The sequence below is a fragment of the Tympanuchus pallidicinctus genome, unplaced genomic scaffold (assembly GCF_026119805.1).
Source record: "Tympanuchus pallidicinctus isolate F22 unplaced genomic scaffold, pur_lepc_1.0 scaffold3, whole genome shotgun sequence".
Lineage (NCBI taxonomy): Eukaryota > Metazoa > Chordata > Aves > Galliformes > Phasianidae > Tympanuchus > Tympanuchus pallidicinctus.
In genome coordinates, this window is record NW_026294747.1 from 2,162,883 (window position 1) to 2,184,266 (window position 21,384).

At 36.4% G+C, this 21,384-nt stretch overlaps 1 protein-coding gene across 1 annotated transcript in view; it reads right to left on the bottom strand.

The window, feature by feature from the left end:
• The window catches only part of CCDC73 (coiled-coil domain containing 73), a 44,520-nt gene that overhangs the window by 4,673 nt on the left and 18,463 nt on the right, over positions 1-21,384 (bottom strand). Inside the window, exons 8-17 of the mRNA XM_052695460.1 lie at positions 21,236-21,371; positions 19,079-19,158; positions 14,063-14,191; positions 13,749-13,808; positions 12,076-12,180; positions 9,243-9,353; positions 7,476-7,607; positions 5,631-5,663; positions 4,182-4,350; positions 1,526-3,046 (exon numbers count right to left, since the gene is read on the bottom strand). Coding sequence (XP_052551420.1) covers positions 1,526-3,046; positions 4,182-4,350; positions 5,631-5,663; positions 7,476-7,607; positions 9,243-9,353; positions 12,076-12,180; positions 13,749-13,808; positions 14,063-14,191; positions 19,079-19,158; positions 21,236-21,371 — 2,476 coding nt within the window. The remainder of the gene's footprint in view (positions 1-1,525; positions 3,047-4,181; positions 4,351-5,630; positions 5,664-7,475; positions 7,608-9,242; positions 9,354-12,075; positions 12,181-13,748; positions 13,809-14,062; positions 14,192-19,078; positions 19,159-21,235; positions 21,372-21,384) is intronic.

Genomic DNA, 21,384 nt, shown 5'->3' on the forward strand with positions numbered 1-21,384 from the left:
AGCACAGTCATATTCAAATCCCCACTGGCTCCTTTGGATGAACTCGTTAGACTCACTTCTTGGAATTACCCTACTTTGCATACAAGAAAAGAAGGAACAGCACACGGATTAATTTCAGATAGCACAATCTGTTCTAGCAGGAAAAAAAATCCATGTGCAACATCACATAACTGTGCTTGGATTTTCTTGAAACTGCTTCTGAAATTCATGTTACTAAGAAAAATGAAGCACTGTTTTCAGATCAGGGTTCTGCAACCACTACTATTGTCTCAGTGACAAAGGCTCATCTGAAACTGAACAAAACTGAACTGAAAAACTTGTGTCAGTGTACAGAAGTACACGAGAGCTACGGCTACGGGAACAAAACAACCTAAATTCAGAACACCAGAACCATGTTAGGAAATCAGGCTGCTGGTTTTCCAAGTCATTGCCACTGGCTGCCATGGAGGAGTCAGGGGGCAGGGTGTCCATTCTGCTCTTCATACACGCAAGCAGCAAAGATGAAACAGACACACACACCCTGTAACGCAGTCCTGGCTCTCCTGAAAAACCATCTAAGCACCCAAAGTTGCATTTTGAACAAAGTTAGGAGCTTTCAGTTCTTCACAGACTAAGAAAAGTTTCTCCAAACAAAAAGGAGAAACAAAAGGGAGACAACGCCTATACCATTTTTTATTCTGCCCAGTTACTGAAGTAGAAGAATAGATCTAAATGCTGCAGTTGATATACTTTGGAAACAGAGATTATATATATTATTTTACTTTGGCAAGAGACTACATTTAATTAGCAGCTAGTTTTTATTGTAAAGCAAATCTAAAATTGCACCCTTCCACATTTTTGTAATCATTTAGAAACGTGCAGTGAAATATTTACTTTTTTGCATAGACAAAACACTGCTCAGAAAATGACCACCAGCAACAAAAGATGGATGAGCCCACTGAGCACTCCTACCAGCCAGCTGTGTTTTGCAGTGCCTCCAATGCTATCAGCTCCTTTCACATTCAGCTTGCTCAGATGGTTCCAACTGTCCATCTGAACCAAAGATGGACAATAAAAATGGGTAAGTTTCCTCTAACCACGATTCAAGGGAATATCTGTGGGTTCATAAATCACCCTATTTTTTTTTTTTTTTATGTGAAATGAGAGCACTGAATGATTCTGAGAACCTGCTCAGTGCTTTTCAGATCACATGCAAAGCACTGATGAAATACACCCTGCATTAGAGTTACAAACACCTATAAAAATTCCATTTGAAACTGCCCTGCTTTTCTTTCACAAAGGAAAAATGAACAAAAGTTTATTTATCAAATAATTAAACCAAAACTGCTTAGCTACATTTATATGATAAATTGAGAACTCTCATAGTATTTTTCACTCTTCTTTTTACAGTGAGCTTTCTACAATTACACTGCACCGCTTAAATGCAGAAATTTTGTAATTTGGTAATTTTTAAAAAACACATTCAGTGCAATATACAACAATACACATGCAACATCTTAACAATATCCATACTTCTCTTTCTTACCTGGACCTGTTTCTTTCCTGCCAACATTCTCACCGATGTTCTGAAATGCTCTTGAGATCACCTTTTTGTTTTCCACTAGACAGGGCAGTTTCTCCTTCGAAACAGAAGGTTCTTGGGATGATGAAGTCCACGTAGCCTGACTTCTCATTTGATTTACTCTTGAACAAGAGCTGAGCTCTAGAAATTTGAAGCATACTGAGGTTTTCTCAGCTTTTTTATCTGAAGTTGAAAGATCAAAGGATGACCTTCCACTTACATTTACTACATTTCCAGATGTTCTCATGGATAAAGAGCACAACTCTTTCAGGTGACCCTCAGCAGACTTCCTTCCTGGGACTGTACTGTGCAGCGAGTCTTTCTTCTGTTTTAACACAGTGTTATTTATTGAATTGTCATTAACGTCCAGGCAACATCCATTTTTGATGGACTGTTTCTGAATTTCTTCATTAAGTTTATCGGCACCAATTCCATTTTGAACAGTTGTGCCAAAATCATCTGCCTTCACTGGAGTCACGGCTTCAGCATCCAAGGTACTTCTGTCACCTCCTGATTGCTCAGTGCTGTCATGTTCAGGTTGTTTGCCGTGCACATCTCCCACATTTATTCCTTTATTCATTTTTGGAGGGCATACACTGTAAGTACCTGTAAGAGGCATGTTATTACTATGCTCTTTTGCAGCTTGATCAGTACTTGCATTATCACGATTAATGGCTAGTAAATTTTGAGCATCCACTGCTGGAAAACCAGTATGCCTTGGTGTACTACTTCTGTTGCTGTTTGCAGCATTATCATTGTAACTTTTGACCTCAGCATCTACAAGCATCTGTTTAAAAGAAAATTTATCTCTAGGTAAACCACTCAGCTGTAACAAGCTTTTTTCTATCTTACACGATCTGTTATCCACATCGTTGTCACTGTTCAGCAAGTTACATTTCTGGTATTCTGTCTGATAATTTTCTTTAGCATAAGATAGGATGCCAAAATAGAATTCATTCACTTGATGATTACCTGCATTTCCTTCACACACGGCACTCTTCTCAGTGCAGACAGCTGCTTCACACTCTTTTTTGGATGCTTCGGTTGTAAGAACACCGCTGTTGAGTTCTATGAAACTTGACTTTTTGTCTGCCTTAGTACAAACTGATTCACCTGTAGTGTTGCACAGTTCTTGGTTACTAGAGTTCATCTCTTGAATTACATTTTTCTCACAGACAATTACTCTGTCAGTAGCATCTAAAAGAACCTTGCTTGTTTCTGGGTGATGCGCTGCTGCTGGACCAGTGCTGTCCTGTAGCTTTTGTTGTAAATTCGCACTGTTTCCCTCCAGCAGCACTCCACATGTTGTTCCTAGGCTTTCTGCTTCTTTACATTCAGTGACATGCATTTCTGAGTCCTGTCCTGGGGTAATCAAATCAGTATCTGTGCAGAGGGTATTCCTGGGAGAAGCTTCCCTCTGCTTCCCTTCCAGAGGGCTAGCTGCATTGATTCCATCCTTAGAACTGCTGTCAAGAACTTGTAACTCTGTTAGAGTAAGTGCATTTCCTAGTTAGTGATGGATCACCAACACATTAAATAGAACATTGTTATTACAGATTTCTAATTAAGATTTCTAAAATACTGACTTAAGATTACTATCAATAGATTCTTCTCTTACATTACGGTAATATTTCAATCCACATAAAAATATAGAAAAAGTTTCTTAAGATAAATATTATTTTATCATAATTTGCTAAACACTTATGAACTGTTCAAAGAGAAAATATCTTAACACTGTGCATTTTAGTTACTGATTGTATTGAAAATCTATTGAACTATTTCCCAACTAGTACTTACATTATTAAAAGGTCTTAATTGGGAAATTATAACACTTAAATCAACCTGCTTTTTGTGTATTGTGTATTTATATGAAGATTGTAAGCAGTCTACTACTATTTATCTTCTTGAAAGTGGCATGTTTAGTTAATAAGAACCACACCTGCTGAACTATGTTCATACAGCAAGGAACATACTGTAATTTGATGGCAGTGAGCCAACAAGGAATAGCTAAAGCACTTCACTATCTGAAAGGTGTTTTCTGAAAGTACACGCAGATAGTATGAGCACTGATCCTAAAAGGCAATCATTTACAGTTAATAATTGCTTAAGTTCCCACTCCATTTCTACAATGCAGCAAAGTATTGAAGACGATATGGTCTTTAGGCTTCAAAAATAGTCACTTACTAGAGTTCATCAAGCACTTTGTATAGAAAAGCATCATGATCATCCATGTGAACAAACACTGCAAGCACTCTTGGGCCTGTTTGTATTGTTTTACAGGAAAGGGGAAATCTTTCCTGGTTTTCCTTCCAAACTCCTCTGTATACATTATTCTTCCTAACCTGTGCCCACTCGGCTGGAACACAGGAGGAGGTATTTTAGCAGCTTGAGGAGCAACAATACAGAGCTTGCTTGATGTCCCAGGGCAGCCACTAGAAGCACTGTGCTTTCCTACAGAGCCTTGGGAATTTATCACAGACTCGCATTACTGACATCAAGAATTTACTGCTGTTAGAAACACATTTAATTTGGGATTCAAACATTTTCTTATGCTATACTGAAATATTTATCCCTTTATCAACAATACTACTTATCTCTTCTAGCCAGGTAATCATATTACTTTGTTCTATCTGGAACTCTTCAGTGCTTAAGGAGAAGTTCACCGCGTTTTTTACTTCAGTTTCATCTTCATGTCCAAAGTTATTATCTTTTCTTAGTATAAATGGCATACAATCATTTTCTTTCTGAATAGTCTGTATTTCACTGTCTTTTGATTGTTCTTGACCACTCTAACATAAGAAGGAAAAAGATGATACATACTTTAATAACCTACTACAGTCTCTGACTCTGAATTCATTTCACAATTCTGATGGAAACAGAAGACCGTTCTCCTGAAGCATATAAAGTTAATGTAAATGGAGGGGGGAAAAAGCTGGTTAGGACTGTAGAAGAGCAGGAAATAGATGAAGCCTTTCTAATCTCTGATCACAGTCCACAAAAAATAAATTACACAAGTCGTCAGTTTTTCAGAGGAAGGAAGATGTTTTCTATGTGCACTGACTGGGTGACGCCCTCTGCCTGCAGGTGAAATCAGTGACCTGCCCAGTAATTATATGCAGAAAACACCCACATGATCACTAATTATGCTCAAACTCACACGCACCTATTACCACTTTTTATTTGTTCCCACCTCACAAACCAGCTGGGATTTTTACTACTCAGTTTCATATGCAAATAAGACTTAGGAATTTGCTCTTTGCCCATTCCTCATCCCCTCCCAGGTGGATTTTGAATCTGAACAGTCAAATTCAACAGGAGTGGAACCCTGAAAGGTGTCTAATTCCATTATATTATGTTAAAACTATCAGCTAAATAGTGAAGAAACTACCTAAATGAACAAGCTTTCCCATAAAAAAAAAAAGGAAAAGAAGAAGCATCCATCCTTTATCTGCAGCTGAAGGCAGGAGCACGTGCTGGCTCAAATAAAAGTAGGTGGATGTGGGAGGGAGCAGGGGCACTGTTGACTCCATAAAAGGAGAAAGGAAAAGCTAAAGATACTTGGGTGGCTGCAGGTGTTAGTGAAGGAAGGAAGGTTGGGATGTGGGAGGGAGTTACAAGTGCTGTACTTGGGCAGAAGATGTTCGGGGAGGACAGAGAATATTGTAAAATGGAGGGAGGCACATACAGAACCTGGTCAAAACTGGATAATCGCGATGGTAAGGTAGGAGATGATATACAATAGAAAGCTGCAGGAAACAATTTTCTACAGGTCACATAAACATCTTTATGCTCCCAGCTTAATTTATTTGGGGAAGAGTCATGCAAATGAAGGAGAGGTCTGAAATTAGTTTTTAATTAGTTAGCTTTGCTTTCTGACTACATGCAGCCTTGGCTCTAAGCTTTCAAGATTTTCTTTTCCAGTACAAGGACTAAGAAGTTTCTTTCACGAAAGCTGTAATTCTTTCACAATCTCTTGCTCCTAAGAGCTGTTTCTTTAGACAGAAACAGAAAGAAACCCAATATAGCTTTCTTCATATGGGTACAGAATGACTGCTACGCCACAACTTACATTTCTTGTTATAGGATGAACTGTTGAACAGATCTGAAAAAACATGATGAAATATTTTTAGAAAGCGAGAAAGGTTACAATTCCTTTCCAGATCTTCAGATGGACTGAATACATCCTTCAAAAATAAGGGCTAAGACGCCTAAATTGAAATGCCTAAATATCAAAACTGTCCAACACAGATTTGATTTTATTCCCCCATTGCCATAATTTAGTAAAATATAGCTGTGCAACATGCATATACCTAAAATGACCTTTCCCCCAACTTTTTACAATACCATTAAATTCAAAACCTTTTCAAAACTGCATTCCCTGTACATGTAAAAGCACAATAATAATTTGCCACTAGATATAGCTCTGTTCTCTAACACTACACAGCTGTTTACTGTTTGTAATACTAAATAAACCAAGCATATAGCATGATAAACTAAACTGTGGTGCATAAGTCAACAGGAGTGTAATTATTCAGGTTCAAATTTGCTCTGAAGTGAGAACTCACATTATACTTATTTTTAAAAGAAGGCTTAATTTCTGTTCCACAGATGATCAGTATGAAGTTTACGTACATGCTAAACGTCATGCCCCACAAATAATCACAGAGACTTCAGACTGCACTAGGTGTAAAAATATATGCATGTGTATTTCCTTCTGGTATTCCTTCACCCAAATCACAGCCAACACTTCATCCTTCTGTGTCATCTTAGACCCTGACTCGTTACTGACACAAGATGAAGTTCCAGAATTAAGACTAATCAACATGATCTCCAGCAGCTCCTGTAATTTCCTACCAGCGTTGCTCTGGAGATTGGCCTAACTTGTCTAAGTTTGAAATCTTATACAGTGGTGTGGCAATCCACTGTAAAATAGTTAAAGATATGTATTTAGATGTCATCTCAGATTTTTTCTCCAGTTCATAACCATATCTTTTAAGCATATCTACTTTCAAACACATAGGATGATCTCAGGAAGCACAAGTACAGCCAATCACAGAACTCTGATGGCACGTTTTGATTCTGCATCCTAAATATAAATTGTATTTTAATTCAAAGAAACTGTGATTTTTCAAAGTTACACAATTCGCATTCTCCAGAGTATCTTGGAGAATTCATGCAGATTCTGCATGATGAAGATGGTGTCAAGTTTAATTTCCACAGCATTATTAAGTGCATCCTAGACGTGTGTGTAGTCATGTGCGTGTACGTTGGAATGAGCGTGGGAAGAAATTCACTTAATTTCTTCTAAATTCTAAGGTCGTTTCAGTTTGTCATTTTACATTTTATCTACTCCTCAAAAGACATGTAGTTACCTACTGTCTCCCTAACACTGAAAATCTGTAAAGGTGCAAAATGACTTCTTCCTCCTTTGAAGGATGAACCATTATCCAAGTGGAAAACTGAATGGAACAATGATGTAGACAAAACACTGCCAAATAACAGAATATACTCCATACACAAGGAATTCTTCTCTTACAGCTTGTAACCTTGTTTTTTCCATCTTATAAAAGACTGGAATATAAATCTGCAATCCAGTTTAAGTAAGGGGTAACACTTATCTACAGTGCTGCGTGCTGCTCCTTTTGCTTCCAAACACCACCTCCACATGCTTAACCACTTAATGACTTTTCATACATATGCTGAATATGGAGCTGAGCGTGGACTTGGCACACCCAGCAATGCAAGCTTAAAATGGGATCCTGGATCACTGACTACATCAGAGAAAATTTTAGGCTTCAGTATATCAAAGGAAGATCGCTGAAAGCCAGACTAGGAAAAACTATCATGTCTCTCCTTCTCTAAAGTGATTTATAAGAAGTGCAAAGTACTGCAGCCATGAGAGGCACTTGCCCACCTGCAGATTTTCTACTTGCTCAGAACGCTGGTTTCCCTGAGGAGGATAGCAATCATCAGGATGTCCCCAGACCTCTTTAAGGGTATTTAGCTCATTTCTAATGGTATCTCTCTCTCTTCTCAAATCTTCCTCCTACAATAAAGCACAGCACACAAACACAGACCCCTTATTGCATGTTCAAATACAAAAACACTATTTATCAACAGCCTAGCAAATTAATGCATTCCCTTAGAAGAAAGTAGAGATAATAAGGAATTGTGTACAAAAGACAACTCAAGCTTTTCATTCACACCAGGATTTTAATCCCATTCTAATACCACACAGACTATCTTTTTTTATTAACTGGCTCGAGACTGTTATTTGTAGCTTTTCTCCCTTTTCCTGTTTAAGAATAAACATGTTAGTAAATATTCATTCTCTACCCCATTTTCAAGGAACCTTAACCATCAAGGATTTTCCTGGCACTACTTCTGTAATAGCCTCAAGAAACCAACATTCTTCAGTGAGTACACAATAATTACATTTTTCTATTTACAATGAAAAATGATTGCAAGACAAATTGTAAAAACAAAAACAAGCAAGCAAACAGTGTAATTTTTCAGAGATACTCTGATTTGATTTACAACTATTTTCAAAGCATTGTGTAATATTAATGCTATCCATGATTATGCTGTTAAGAAATTAAAAGTCCAAATTTAGCCACAGCAGAAAAATGGCTGCTGGAGTGGGGAGCATCAGACACAAAGACAGACGTTATCTTCTAAAAGGAAGGTGCTAACATTCCTAAGAAGCAAACGTGGAATTCCCATGTCTGCACAGGATATTATGGCACAAGATACTGCTAGAAATCAGGGGTATCAAATATCTCAGAGCAGACAGCATCAGAACAACGCACTTATTTTGTATCTCATGGTTGCAGTGATCTTCACAGTGGCAAAAAAAGTCAAGGAATTAGGACAACAGGATTACAACTTCCACACAGACTGCCTGTGTCAGTCTATCAGCCTCAAAACCTTTCTAGCAGTAGATGCAGAAGAAATAATTAGCAATTACCAAAGTATTCTTTACAAAATAATTAAGAAGTCGTAAGAATGGCAAATACTGCAGATAAAACACTGTTTAGATGTATGCAGAGATGAACACAGTTATCTCAGCTAATTGCCTTCAGTTGAATTGTTCTGGTCAAAGGTGGATTTCTGCTCCAATGCAAGCCTTCAGCAGCTCTACCTGATTCAGTTTGAGGTCGCTTCCCCACCACCCACCTTTGGAAATACGGCCTTGGTACCTTCCAGGTACCCCACCTAGGGTAGTTGTGTTTGGTTTTTTCCACCCCCCAAAGCACGTAACAGTTGACTACTCATTTCTCAAGATTTCTTCAGGGTAAAAGAGTGCAGCCTAGAAGTCCTGGTATTCCCTTAGTAAGTTCTGTATAAAACTGCTCTGAAAAATACATGAAATTACATCAGTTTCCATGTCTTGGTGTAATTCTGGAATATTTTAAAGCACCAGAGACAAGACAACACCTAATGCCCTGGGGCTCTTGCTTTATAGAACTGCACTGACCTTTTGAAGCATAGAATTCAACATTTCTCCTAAATCTACCTTTTAAAAATATTTCTAGATGAGTCTGCATTACTGGAAAATAAATGGGTTGTTTTTATTGTAGTATTTCTGCAATATTTTCTTGGTTTTTAGGAATTGTCTGAAATGCTTGATGACTATTCCAAAGCCCTTTTAATACTATAACATTTAATTTAACAAACCTACATCTTTTTTCCAAATTCTCAGTGCTTTCTCATGCTCATTCTGAAGATTAAGGAACTTTTCTTCATTTTCCTTTGCCTTCTTCCTTTGCAGCTCATTATCTCTTTCAAGTGTCTGCAATAAAATTAATTATCCAAAAAATAATCAATACCACATTAATGAATTTTGATGTGTTTTATGTTGCTTGGACCTTTGCTTCTAACATGCTGAAAGTGCCATACAGATCAGTGATAATGTGCTATCTCAACAATAATTTTCATAAATTAACAGAAAGGTGCTTATAGTTTAGCTAACAGGAAACAGGGGGAGGTTATGAAAAAAGAAATGGCTATAAAAGGGTATAAAAACACTTGCCATTATTCAGTTTCACTGCATAAGTTTTAATGTGCAGAAAAAAGTAATATAAAGTCCAGAGATGAGAGATGTGAAATGTAGCACAATCTAGAGCTTAAAAAAAGTACTTAAAGAAAAAGCTACTCTGGAGCAAAACAGAAAAAGTTGATTTTCCAACCAGTTTTTCTATGCTAAATTGTTTATTAAGCTATCCTATAAGCTGCATAAACTTCACATTCTAAAACACGTTGGAACATGAAGTATTTACTATGTCTGATTATCCTTTAATTAATTTTACACAACCAAAACAGAATAAGAATGCATTAAAATAATAGTACAGGTTATGGTTTAGGATTTTATACCATCTTAATTCTACTGGCAACATTTTTTTAGTTAACTCTTTGAACTTTACTGTGCCAAATTAATGCACTTTTATATATCAACATTAACTTCTGGGACACCTCAGATACTGTTGGAATTTATTGTATCACATTTTTACAGCAAACAATACAGAAGATAGAGGAGTTACTGCATCCATTGCCTATTACAGACAACAAGTATATTTGATAATGTAAACATACCTTTAATGCATGTAGCTATATGACCAGCTTTGTATTTATGACTCTGCTGAGCCTCTTTGGAAATCCACAAGAAAAATGTTGAGGCATTGCTCCAAAGCAGTGCCTTCCTACTTAATCTTTGAACTAGAAGCAAGTCTACTTCTCAATTCACCTAACAACCATTTTTTTAATACCTATTTTAATTTATCCGTACCACTAATAACAATGCATTTCAAAGGTGTGACACTAGGAAAGCTCAGACTACCTTGCACTTTTATACACGTGCAAAAAGTTGTTCATAAGTATATAATGATTTTCTCCAACATATTATGCAATTAAAAAGATGAAAAAATTCATCAACACGTTGACTGTATAATTAATAAATAATAAATATCTTGTTCAATGTCTTTCACACAGTCCTACAAAGCAGTAGTTCCATAAGGCCCTTTTTCTTCCTCTCTAACTAAAGGTTTCTTTAGTCCTTGGAGATAAATGCATCTCAAATTCAGCCTCCTCTGAAGTGGAATGTTTTATAGCATAGCTCTCCAGGCAAAGCGAGCAGCAGATTAGAGTACAAACACGACTGCAGGAAGAGGAGTTAGCTGTCCAACCAAAGCTTTCCTTGAAAAATCTCCACTCCCAAACTCCCAAAGCAAACCTTAGCTTTGTCCATTTAGTGCAAGAGACCATCATGCAATAAGCCTACTGGGCCCTCTCAGTTTGACAGCCTTTGCTTACCAAAACACTCGAAATAACAACCATTTAAAAACAAATTGTCTCAAATACCTTCAACTGTGCTTTGTCATGATTAAAACTTTAGTAAAGCCAATAATATGAAAAAGGAACTGGAGAACTCTGAAGAATCACAATGAACTAGTGTGACTATTGCCCAGAATGAGAAGTATCTCCTCTTGGTTTTACAGCACTCTGAGAGCAAAGAAATTTAAATCGTGAAGATTTAGTACTCTAAATTGACTAAATGCAGCCATCTAGACATCTGAAGTGGGTGGCTTCTCTTCCACTCACTAGTTTTATCCAATACTGCACAAAAGGTTTTACCTAGTTTCTAATGGAAAACAAACTCATATCTAACCTTGCTTGTTCAGTAAAAAAGCAACATTCGTATATTCATACTGTGGCAGAAGGCAAACTGCTTAGATTCATACAAAGAAACAAAGGAACAAAAGTATGCATGCACACAAAGTTTAATTTGAGACTAACCAAGATACAAGTTCAAAACCTCTGCCTTAACAGCCCAGCAAAGAATGGTTACAGTTACATATGGATAAACACAGTGCATAATTATTAATAGTCCCATTAAGGACCTCTGCATGGCAGATATGATCAGAAAAGATAATGACCTTCATCTTCAGTGCACTGGGCCAATCCAACTGCAAAAGTAATACAGAATACAAACTGTTATTAATCCCTTTTTCACAGCCTCAAAGAGAAACTGAAGACGCTTCAACTCAGCGCTCTCCAACATGTCTACTTAGCACCTGTGACATAGACACAGCAGACAACACCACAAGAAATGGCTAAAGACACAACCATTTTTAGGCTCTTTGCTCTGGCTCCAAAAATCTGAAATCTGAAGTATTCTTCGGAAATGAGAAGTTTACAACTACGTAAAAATTAATTGTAAGAAACAAGTCATAGAATCATTTTATTTCAGAATACTCAAAAGCAACCTTAGAACTGTTCTGGTTTTACCTTCCAGAAATGGGTGATCATAATGGCAACCATAATTTACTTTAGGGGGAAAACTAAATGAGGGAAACCATAGACTGCGTTACAAGGTTCACGCTGACAGTTAAGGAGCTGAGGGAGCAATGGAAGTGAGGTCAAAAGTTCTGAGAAGCATACAGATGTCTTTAACAGCCCTAGACTTAAAAAAATAGCTAACAGATAGAAGCAGCTTGTCTAATCAAAGAAAATCTGACCTGATATTCTTCTCTCAGTGCATTTAATTCACTTTCCATTTTAACATTCATTTGAGTTACTTGCTGAAGCTGCTTCTGCACACGTTGTAGAGAGCTGAGAATTTCCTTGTGAACAAATAAGTCAGGATACATTGAATAACACTTTGTTGCTCAAGTTTAAACAGAAACTAATTTACACCTTTGAGATTAGCATATTTATTTTTATTCTGCCAGTGGTATATAAAATATTGTATATTAGAACCTATATCTTATCACAACCAACATCAACACTTGGAAAGTAATCACAACTTCTGAGCTCTTCCAGCCTTCTTTCCAGGAGGAAATATTCTTTCCATTGAAGATTAATTTATACTTAGTTGCATTTCACATCTAGAAAACTGAACCCAGAATCACCTGACATGTCAGCAGCAGAGCTGGTTTTGTCTTTTGAATCCAGTCCAGCATCCACTGAACTAAACAAGATTGCTTCTCTACATACAGTTCAGTGTAAATCAGCCTATAATTTAGATAATATATTCAGTCCAATAGCCACTGAAACCAACATATTCAGTTAGTCCAGACAGTGATTTCATAGCTCGCTATAATACAAAAATCTGGGTGTTCCAACCCAAGTTCTTGGAGAAAAACATGAAATTAATCTCTGTATTAGAGCTACCCCCACCTCCAATTTACACAAAGCCAGACACATTAAAACAATCCTAGCAATTCACACAGAATACAGCAGAGAAATACAGGCAATACCAGTCCTTCTCTTTGATAACACCATATGAATGAAAATGACCATATGAATTTGGCTACAAACACCTCCACAGCAATGCTTTTAGAGCATTCAGAGCTGTGGGAGAAATGATGACAGAGTTTATATCTAGTTTTGTTGTTGGCTTTTTTTTTTTTCTCTACGTTTATTGGTATGAATTTTTTAAAAGAGGATTCAAAATGCAAATCAAACTTTTACACATTATCCTTTATCCCCTATCCTTTCCATACGCTCAGTGAGCATACAAGCATGCTGCTACTTTTGGCCCTTCCTCAGGAGGATGATCCACACTTTCCCAAAATGTTGGTTTCATGAACTGCAGAATGAAAAAATATCTGCAAACGCAATGCATTATGGTAATTATTACAGGGAATACAATTTTCATGCTACAACTGTGCTATTTGATTCCATGTACCTGGTTTGAATATTAGGATTTGCTCAGGAACTTACCAAATAGGAACTAAGTTTGTGACAGAGGAACCTTAACACCGATCAGCTTTGGACAGGCATAGTTTTATAATTTAAACACTTATGCTCTGTATGAATTCTACCTGGTTGCAATATCAACAGTATCATATTAAACTGTTGGCAACCAGAAAGCACCGTGGCAAGAATATCATTCAAACTTTAATGCTTATTTGTTCTCAAGAGTTATGTTAACAACTATTTTCACAGGTATACCAGATGCCTCCAGCCTGAACTCAAAGATAGAAGTTGACTTGAAACAAGGCATCAACCTAGTTAATACTGCTAGCTTAGCTTCTAAACATTACAATATCCCACTTACACACTTTGCAGACTCGTTTTATTAATAACACAAGTGATTTTATTTGCTAAGATCACTTAAGAATTTTAAATATTTATTTAACACATTTTCTTAATGATCTTAAATAGCAAAGTTACATTAATTACTCACTAGCTTCTCTTCTTTAATGTAAGCGTTTTCTTCTTGAACTCTTTTACTGATTGCTGCCTCCTTAAAAAAGAAAAAAAAAAAGGAAAAAGGGAGCAAAGTGTTACTGAAGGCATTCAAAATTACTGGTTTGGGTTATTTTAGTAATATTGCACAAATAGGATACTTTGAATCCTCATGAGACTACTTTAAAATGTAAAAGCTATTTACATATTTAAATGTCTCTTTTTAAACTCTAAAATTGCACTTCCATTCCTGTTCAGATGAATAACAGAACATATTAACCAAAATTTTAATGCGTTTAAGTTCCAGAATACCATTCTGATTTTTTGTTGCAGTTCTTGAAACTGTTTTTCCTTTGCTGCAAGATTGATGTTTTCTTCTCCCACCCTGTTCTGAGATGTGACCTTGGACCTTATCAAGTCTGCAGTTACTTTCTTCAGTTCCTTAACACAGGAAACACATATAAATAGTTCATCCAGGATAGGCATTGCAATTCAAAACAAAGACAAATCTTTTAAACTATCCTGAGTCATGCCCTACTTTTAAATAATGTATGGAAGCAGCTAAATAAATTAAATTGAGGAACCGAAATTTCTGGGATTGACTTGTTAAGCTTTAAACTTGCCAAATGTGGCTGAAAGTTTATATTAATTGGTAAAATGTTACTAGACTAATATTTTGCTTTCATTGTTTGAAGTACACACGATACTTCCATATCTGATATTTTCTCCTCCTGGAGGCGAGCACCGGGTTGATACTGGTAAGGCCTCTTACTCAACAGGAATGAAGTACATACTGAATTACTGGGTACGTTCCTTGGATGCAGGAGGGAAAAAAGAGAAACACTGACTACCTGGTAAAAGCAGAAACTGGCTATAAATCTGAAGGATCTTTGGTTTTTCCTGAAACATTAATTATTTAATCTCAGGAGAATTCCAAATTAATTTTATATTAGAAGCTTCTACAACATGATTTTCCATCTAAAACATGCCTTTTATTATAGTCTTTATAATCTCTTAAATATCCTGCTTCTTTTTTCCTTTTCTTTTTTCCCCTCTGGTGGGGCAGTATCTGTTTTCTAACCAGTTTATTCCAAGCTCCTAGCGCAGCAAATAAACAGCAAGCGCTTTGATCTCATTAAATTACAACTCATAGTTCCTGGAGCCATAAATATTGTGCCCTATTCTCCCCCACCCCTCCCATTCTGCTACAAGGTAGTCTGTTTAATATCGCTCTCTCCTTGAGCGCTCTGACGTTTACTCAGACAAATAGCAGAGGTTATGAATGCTGTTCACAGATAGTATCAAGAATTCTTCATGATGCCATAGTGGTGAACCACGCATTCAGAATGGTAATAGTTTTATCTAACTACTAAGTTTGGTCTGTTTAACTTTTCTTCGCAAAACTGGAATTCCATCTTATCACAGACCAATGGGTTTAACTGTTCTGGACAAAATCAAATAACAGTACAAAAGAAAAGGGAAGATTATGTAGCTGAAATTTACAAATACAAAGTTATGGAAAACACAAGCATAGATACCACTTCTAAATAAATCATTTTGTTTCCTTGAGGCTTTATTTCTCGTGTATTTGAGCCATAAATATATCTAAGATGATCTAGCAAGGACTAAGTGTAATTGCAGAGTCAATTATAAAATTCAAAGAGGACAGTGCCTTACAACTGCAATATTCTGTAAGCTAGGAAGGCTTTTTCCACCTTTGCAAAAAGAAAAAAGCCAAAGAAACATCTTTTAATTGCACTGTTCTTACTACAATAGAGTAGTAAGGAGAGCTCCTACGTTTAAGAGGCAGGAGGTGCAAGCAGTTTTAGCTTTGTAAAACAGAAACGCACCACGCCATTCTTTTACAAAGAACCAAATTCATGGTACTCAGGTCACGTGTGTGCAGGTGCATAAGTCTGCTATGGATCTGAGATATGCTTTGCTAAATTCAAAGCATATCGTGTGGTGAATTGCCACTTATTGTGTGACAGGGAAGAAAAGCCACACTAAGTAAGTCATGCTGTTGTGGGAAAGATAACATGTAGCAGGTGGATGCACGTAATCCATCTGGAACAAAGCCCACATCTGCTAATCTGACAAAGCTGTGAGCAGGAAGACAAACCAAAAAAATCCCACGGAGAGAACCCACACAAACCAGGTCACCACAAATAATGGGAAGGTTTACCACAGCCAGTGGCAGCATAAGCTACATAGCTGTAGAAATAATTTCTATGCATGCATACGTATGCATATTTTCTTATGTTCTGAAAGTAAAAAAAATTCAGCCGCCCTTGCTTCCTTTTCTAGCAGCTTTCTGCCACTAATACAATCACTAGAAATGTTAGAGCTCTATAAATTGAGTCTGGAAAATAATTCTATCAGTATCAGTTTCAACAAAAGAAAAATAAGGCTTGAAATCTATTCCTTCAGTGTGTTGCTAGCAACCAACACCCAGGCACATGGTTTCAAGCCAGCTTAAAAGTAAAGAGTATCACAAAGGAAGCAGTCCTGTTCTTTAAGTGTATTTTTCTTTCCTTTTGCTAGTTGATCTAAGCCATAACTTGCTGCTTTTATTTATTTTGATACAATTCTATTTGATCAATACAAAATTTCCATTCTACTCTTCCTCAGGGCCACACAAACGTATGTCAGCATGACGTGGTAGTACAGCACTGGAAAGGGAGCCAGCACAGCCTTATGTAACTGCTTCCCAAGACAGCAATCATACCTCATGCAAACTGAAAGTTTTCCCCAAGCAACAGCCACATCTTACTGCACTCTCAAATCAGTGCCATCAGCTAATTTGGTCATCTCTCAGGCCTTAAGCAGCACAGCTCTTTTTCAAAGATTTGTTTCATTCTATTGCTTTTAACGGTCAGATTTCAATGCAAGCACTTTCACAACACTTGAAAAAAATCCCCCTATATTGACTATGTGTTTAAATTCAAAACCAAATGTTGCTGAAAAGGAAACTAAGCCAAGCTATCTATCAGAACCGAACTGCTAAGCAGACAATGCAAAGAGCAAGTACCACCTCTCCAAATACCTCTTTCCACAAATTCCAGAAATTCTTGTGTAGAATGGACATCAATTTAAATCAGGTTTTACTGTTCTATGTATGACTAAACAGCTCCATCATGTCATTTCACTAACCTTGGAGATTAGTTTACTGTTTATCCATAAATTTTGACTAGAATTCACAAGCTTCGTATTCCCATTAAGAACAAGTGTAAGAGGTCATTGTAGTCTGAGTTAAAACAAAGGTTGAGGTAAGAATTAGCAGCTCACAGGCAGTAAGGTCTGTTAGAGGCCTGTCAGGTATCCAACACAGATAAACCAGTTCCATAAGATATCACAACTTGCACTGCAGATTTAAAGACTACTTTCAGCCTTGTAGCAACCAAAGGTAGCCTGGCAATCCCTCTTCCAAACTATTCTCAATACCAGAGTTTCCTCAGTGCTCTGGATCTGTTACAAGTCCCTTCAGCTCCACAACTGATACATTACCCAATAAGGGAAAACACCTGACCGCAGTCTCTCAAAATGGTTACACTAAGCAAAAGGTAACTGCAGTGAAACAAAGCCAGCTCAGAGCAACTCTTTGTGAGTCGTGAACTATTTTTCTAGTTGCTTGTGCACTGACCCAAGAGATGAGCCCACCACTTTTCTAAACAGAAGCTGTGCTGAACTTAGTGTTCTTACAGGTACACATCAGCCATGCTCATTCATACTACTTAACTTTCCATAGATGTTCTACAAGCTGCAACTTAAAAACTGTCAGAATAAGAAATACTGAAGAGTGGGATGCAATTTTAACCGTATTGTTTGATTTAAAATCTATTTTCACAGAAATTCTGCTTTTTCAGAAAAAAGGCATGTCATCCTTCTGTATACTATGTACAACTTCTATTCACAAAACTTTATTTACAGTGAGCAAGGCAAAGACGTTTTCCCAATGATTAAGTTTCAGGCTCCTTCTTTTGCTTACCTAGCAGTATTTCATTATAAATTTATCACCCAAGAGCTTAAGAGTCAGAAGTGTGACTTCAAAAAAAAAAAAAATGGATCAAGCAAAATGTTTGGTAACTAAAATACACAAAACATCATTAGTTTATCTCACACACCTCTGTTACTCACAAATGTAATTACATGACATTTTCCTTAACATTATTTATTTTCTTACCTCTCCAATTACTTACCCTCGGGAGACTTCTAAGCAATTAATTATTCTTGGTTTCTTAACTAAAAGCAACAAATCCAATTGGCTGTAATGCTTAAAAGTTTCTAAAGCCTCCTGGAATACTGACATTTACAATACACGTTTCATATAGATTATCCTCAGTGCTTTTTCCTCTGCTCTTCCACCCACCAAATTTGTCAAAATATCTAGTAAATAACAGTGAATAAACTGTTTGAGAAGGTGTGAATGAAACAAATGAAAATGAAGCTTAGTAGTAGATCAAGAAGCTAAAAATAACCATGCATTGGCAAAGCAAGGGATAAACCAAACTTCCTGGATTTTTAGGTGGCTCTGTGTGGAGCGACTCAATCCTCACAGGTCTTTTCCACACTGGGATGTTCTACAAATTGTTCCTTTTCTGAAATCCTCACAGAATCAAAAAAAAAAAAAAAAAAAAAAAAGCAGACAGGAAAGAGAGAATATGAAAACAATGAGGTACAGAGGATACGGTGTTTACAGAATAGGATTTTGTCTTCAGATGATCTTCCACCTTTTCTCACAGCAGCATTTAAACAACAGCTTAAAGGGAAAAGATAACTTTATTCTTCCTCCTTTTATATAACTCAAACAGAACCTAGCAAATACTAGCTCCAGAATAGAGGAGGGGCAGGAAAACGCTCAACAGCCAGGCAATTTTGTCCATAGCATCCCTCTGACCTGACTCAGTCACCCTGCCTCAGAACTCTCACTTTTGACAGAGATTCAGTTAGCTGTATAATTGTATGTTCAAGATAACAGCTTGCTTCTATGGCATCATGTTATATCTGCCTTTAACTACACTGAAGAGACTATTGTTACCCTTCTGTATCAGATGGGAGATGCAGTGACTACACAGTGCAGGAAGAAGAAAGATGGACAACAATTAACAAGAAACAAGTAGGCCGCTATAGAGGTGAATAAAAATCCATCAGATGCATCAGTCATCTGAAGCATCTGTGTTTAAGATGGGAAACCAAGACAAATTTAACCATTAATGATAGAATGAAGAACAATTCTACACTGCTTGTACACTACTTCTATTAATACTAAAGCAGCTTGATGAAGTCCAGAAGTCCACCTACACACTATGAAATGAGCACTGTACTTACTTCCTTCAGATTACTTATTTCAGTCTCTTGTCTTTTGTTCACTGATGTTAGTTTCTTATTGAGCTGTATTGCTTCCTGTACTTTAAACAAAAGTTGAAATGTTTATATATACACTTCCACATTTAAAGTATTATTTGATTTATACCTGTTATGTATGTGTGCATAATGCCTGAAACTGTTAAACAACTTCTTGGAAAGCAGACTAGGATGCAAAATAGAACTCAAGGAATCTGTATATATACTATGATCATACATGAAAGGATTAGAGCAGACAGCACCAATTGTTCTATACCTCAAATAATCATTTTGATTGTAATTTGTAAATATAATTTCATTCTTACTGTCATTCAGTGTCACTTTATTCAAACTACTTCTCTGTTAACAAAACATTAGCAAAAGAAAATACTTCAAAAAATAATAAATGTCTTCTAGTACAACTTAAGCAAAATTTGTAAGATTTCCAACAAGGGTCATGTATTCACACTATCTTTAAAGTGCTAATAATGGCAATAAAGTGAATTTATTACACATTGCAGCATTTTGCATGCAAGTGAAACATCAGTTTTCACTTTCTTACATTCCTACATGCTGTTTTCATATAGCAAATAAAGACCAAACAGTTTATAAATGTAAACAATTTGCATAATGAACTCACACACTTTGTGCATAACTTTTTCCCTGACTGCAGTTTCTTGCTCAGAATTTACAATTTGCCTACATGCCTACTGCAGGTCTCATATCCCACAATGCAAATTGAATTCCCACTGCAGTAAGACACACTATAGTTAAACAGGTGAATAGACTGGCTTCTTGAACAGAGGGATCATTTTGCAGTTACTGATAAATATAAGAAATATGGCAAAATCTGTAGTTAAAAGAAAAAAAACCACTACAGGTGTTATTTTTCCAATAAACTGCAAAAAGACTATTCTGTATCTGGCATGAAATAGAAAAGCTTTGCCCAGTGTAAATAAAATGAAAGCACAGCATTGGTTTTTTGTTGTTGTTTTTTTTTTTTGTTTTTTTTTTTTTTGTTGTTTTTTTTTTTTTTTTTTTAAAGTGGTTTAATATTTGACAGTCAAAACAAATAAAAAGCAATAGAAATGTAACTTGAATTATTATAGAACCCCAAATACCCTTAAAACGTTACCTATTGAACCAGACTCGATCTGAAAAACTATGTGGTTTTATTTAGAAAAAAAACTTTCAAGTTTGGGGTTTTTTTTTCTTATGCTTGTTTTTCAGTTACACAACCCGTCCTCCCTTTCCTTAGAAAAGAGTTTTCTTAATGGATGGACACTGTAGGTATGCAAAGCAATACATACACACATTTCACAAGTTCTACACAAATTCCTATGCAGACACTGCAGTGCATTACTTCACGCAAAACACAGATTTCCCTCTAATTATTAGGTACCAAACATCATATAAATCTGATATATTGAGTAATAAAAATATCAGTTTTATGTCTTAAGGATGGCAAAATATATTTATACTAAGAAGGGCACGTGGAATAGTATTTTTGTTTTTTAGTAGGTTCACAAATAATTTTGGGATGTTTTGACATAAGAGTGGGGTTAACGAACACATTCATAAAGCTTTAAAGCCACGTAGCCACAATAACTACATGGAGTTATTCATCCATTCTATTTACTGAATTATTTTTAAATTTCAATATTTCTACATATTAAATATTTTATATGTATTTACATAACTAAAAATCACATTTCATTAATGCCTTCTGTCCATTTCCCAACATTAACACTCATCCCAACCAGATTTCTTTTCTATTACTTGCCAATTCCTTTACTTTCATCTCCTCCTTTGTGCTGGTACAATTGCTTATGTCTGCTGAACAGCAACAGGAAGCTGACCCACATTAAGTCTAAAGATTTTTTGGAATGAGCAGGTCTGCTACTGGATGATTTTGAACAGAAATCAGTTCTTCACATATGGTGACACACACAGCTGAAGCAGAAAAGAGCAGAAGTACAGGGCCTGTGCTGCTTTACCTGACACTGTCACAGAAACAACATAGAAGCAACTGAAATGTTGATGCTTGGCACATCATACGTACTATTTTTTGAATGTAGTCACATCTCCAACTCAGTGTTGTCAAAAATAAAGAATACTGGAGTACATTTAAAACATACATACCACTGTGCTCTAATTTTCCATGAACACCTTTAACGATTCCAAACTGACATGCAATAGTAGCATAACACCTCTCAAGTTCATTCAGTTTCTTATGCTGCTCTTCTCTCGCTGTTAAGTGCATCTGTAATTTCTGCTCCTGTTAGAAACAA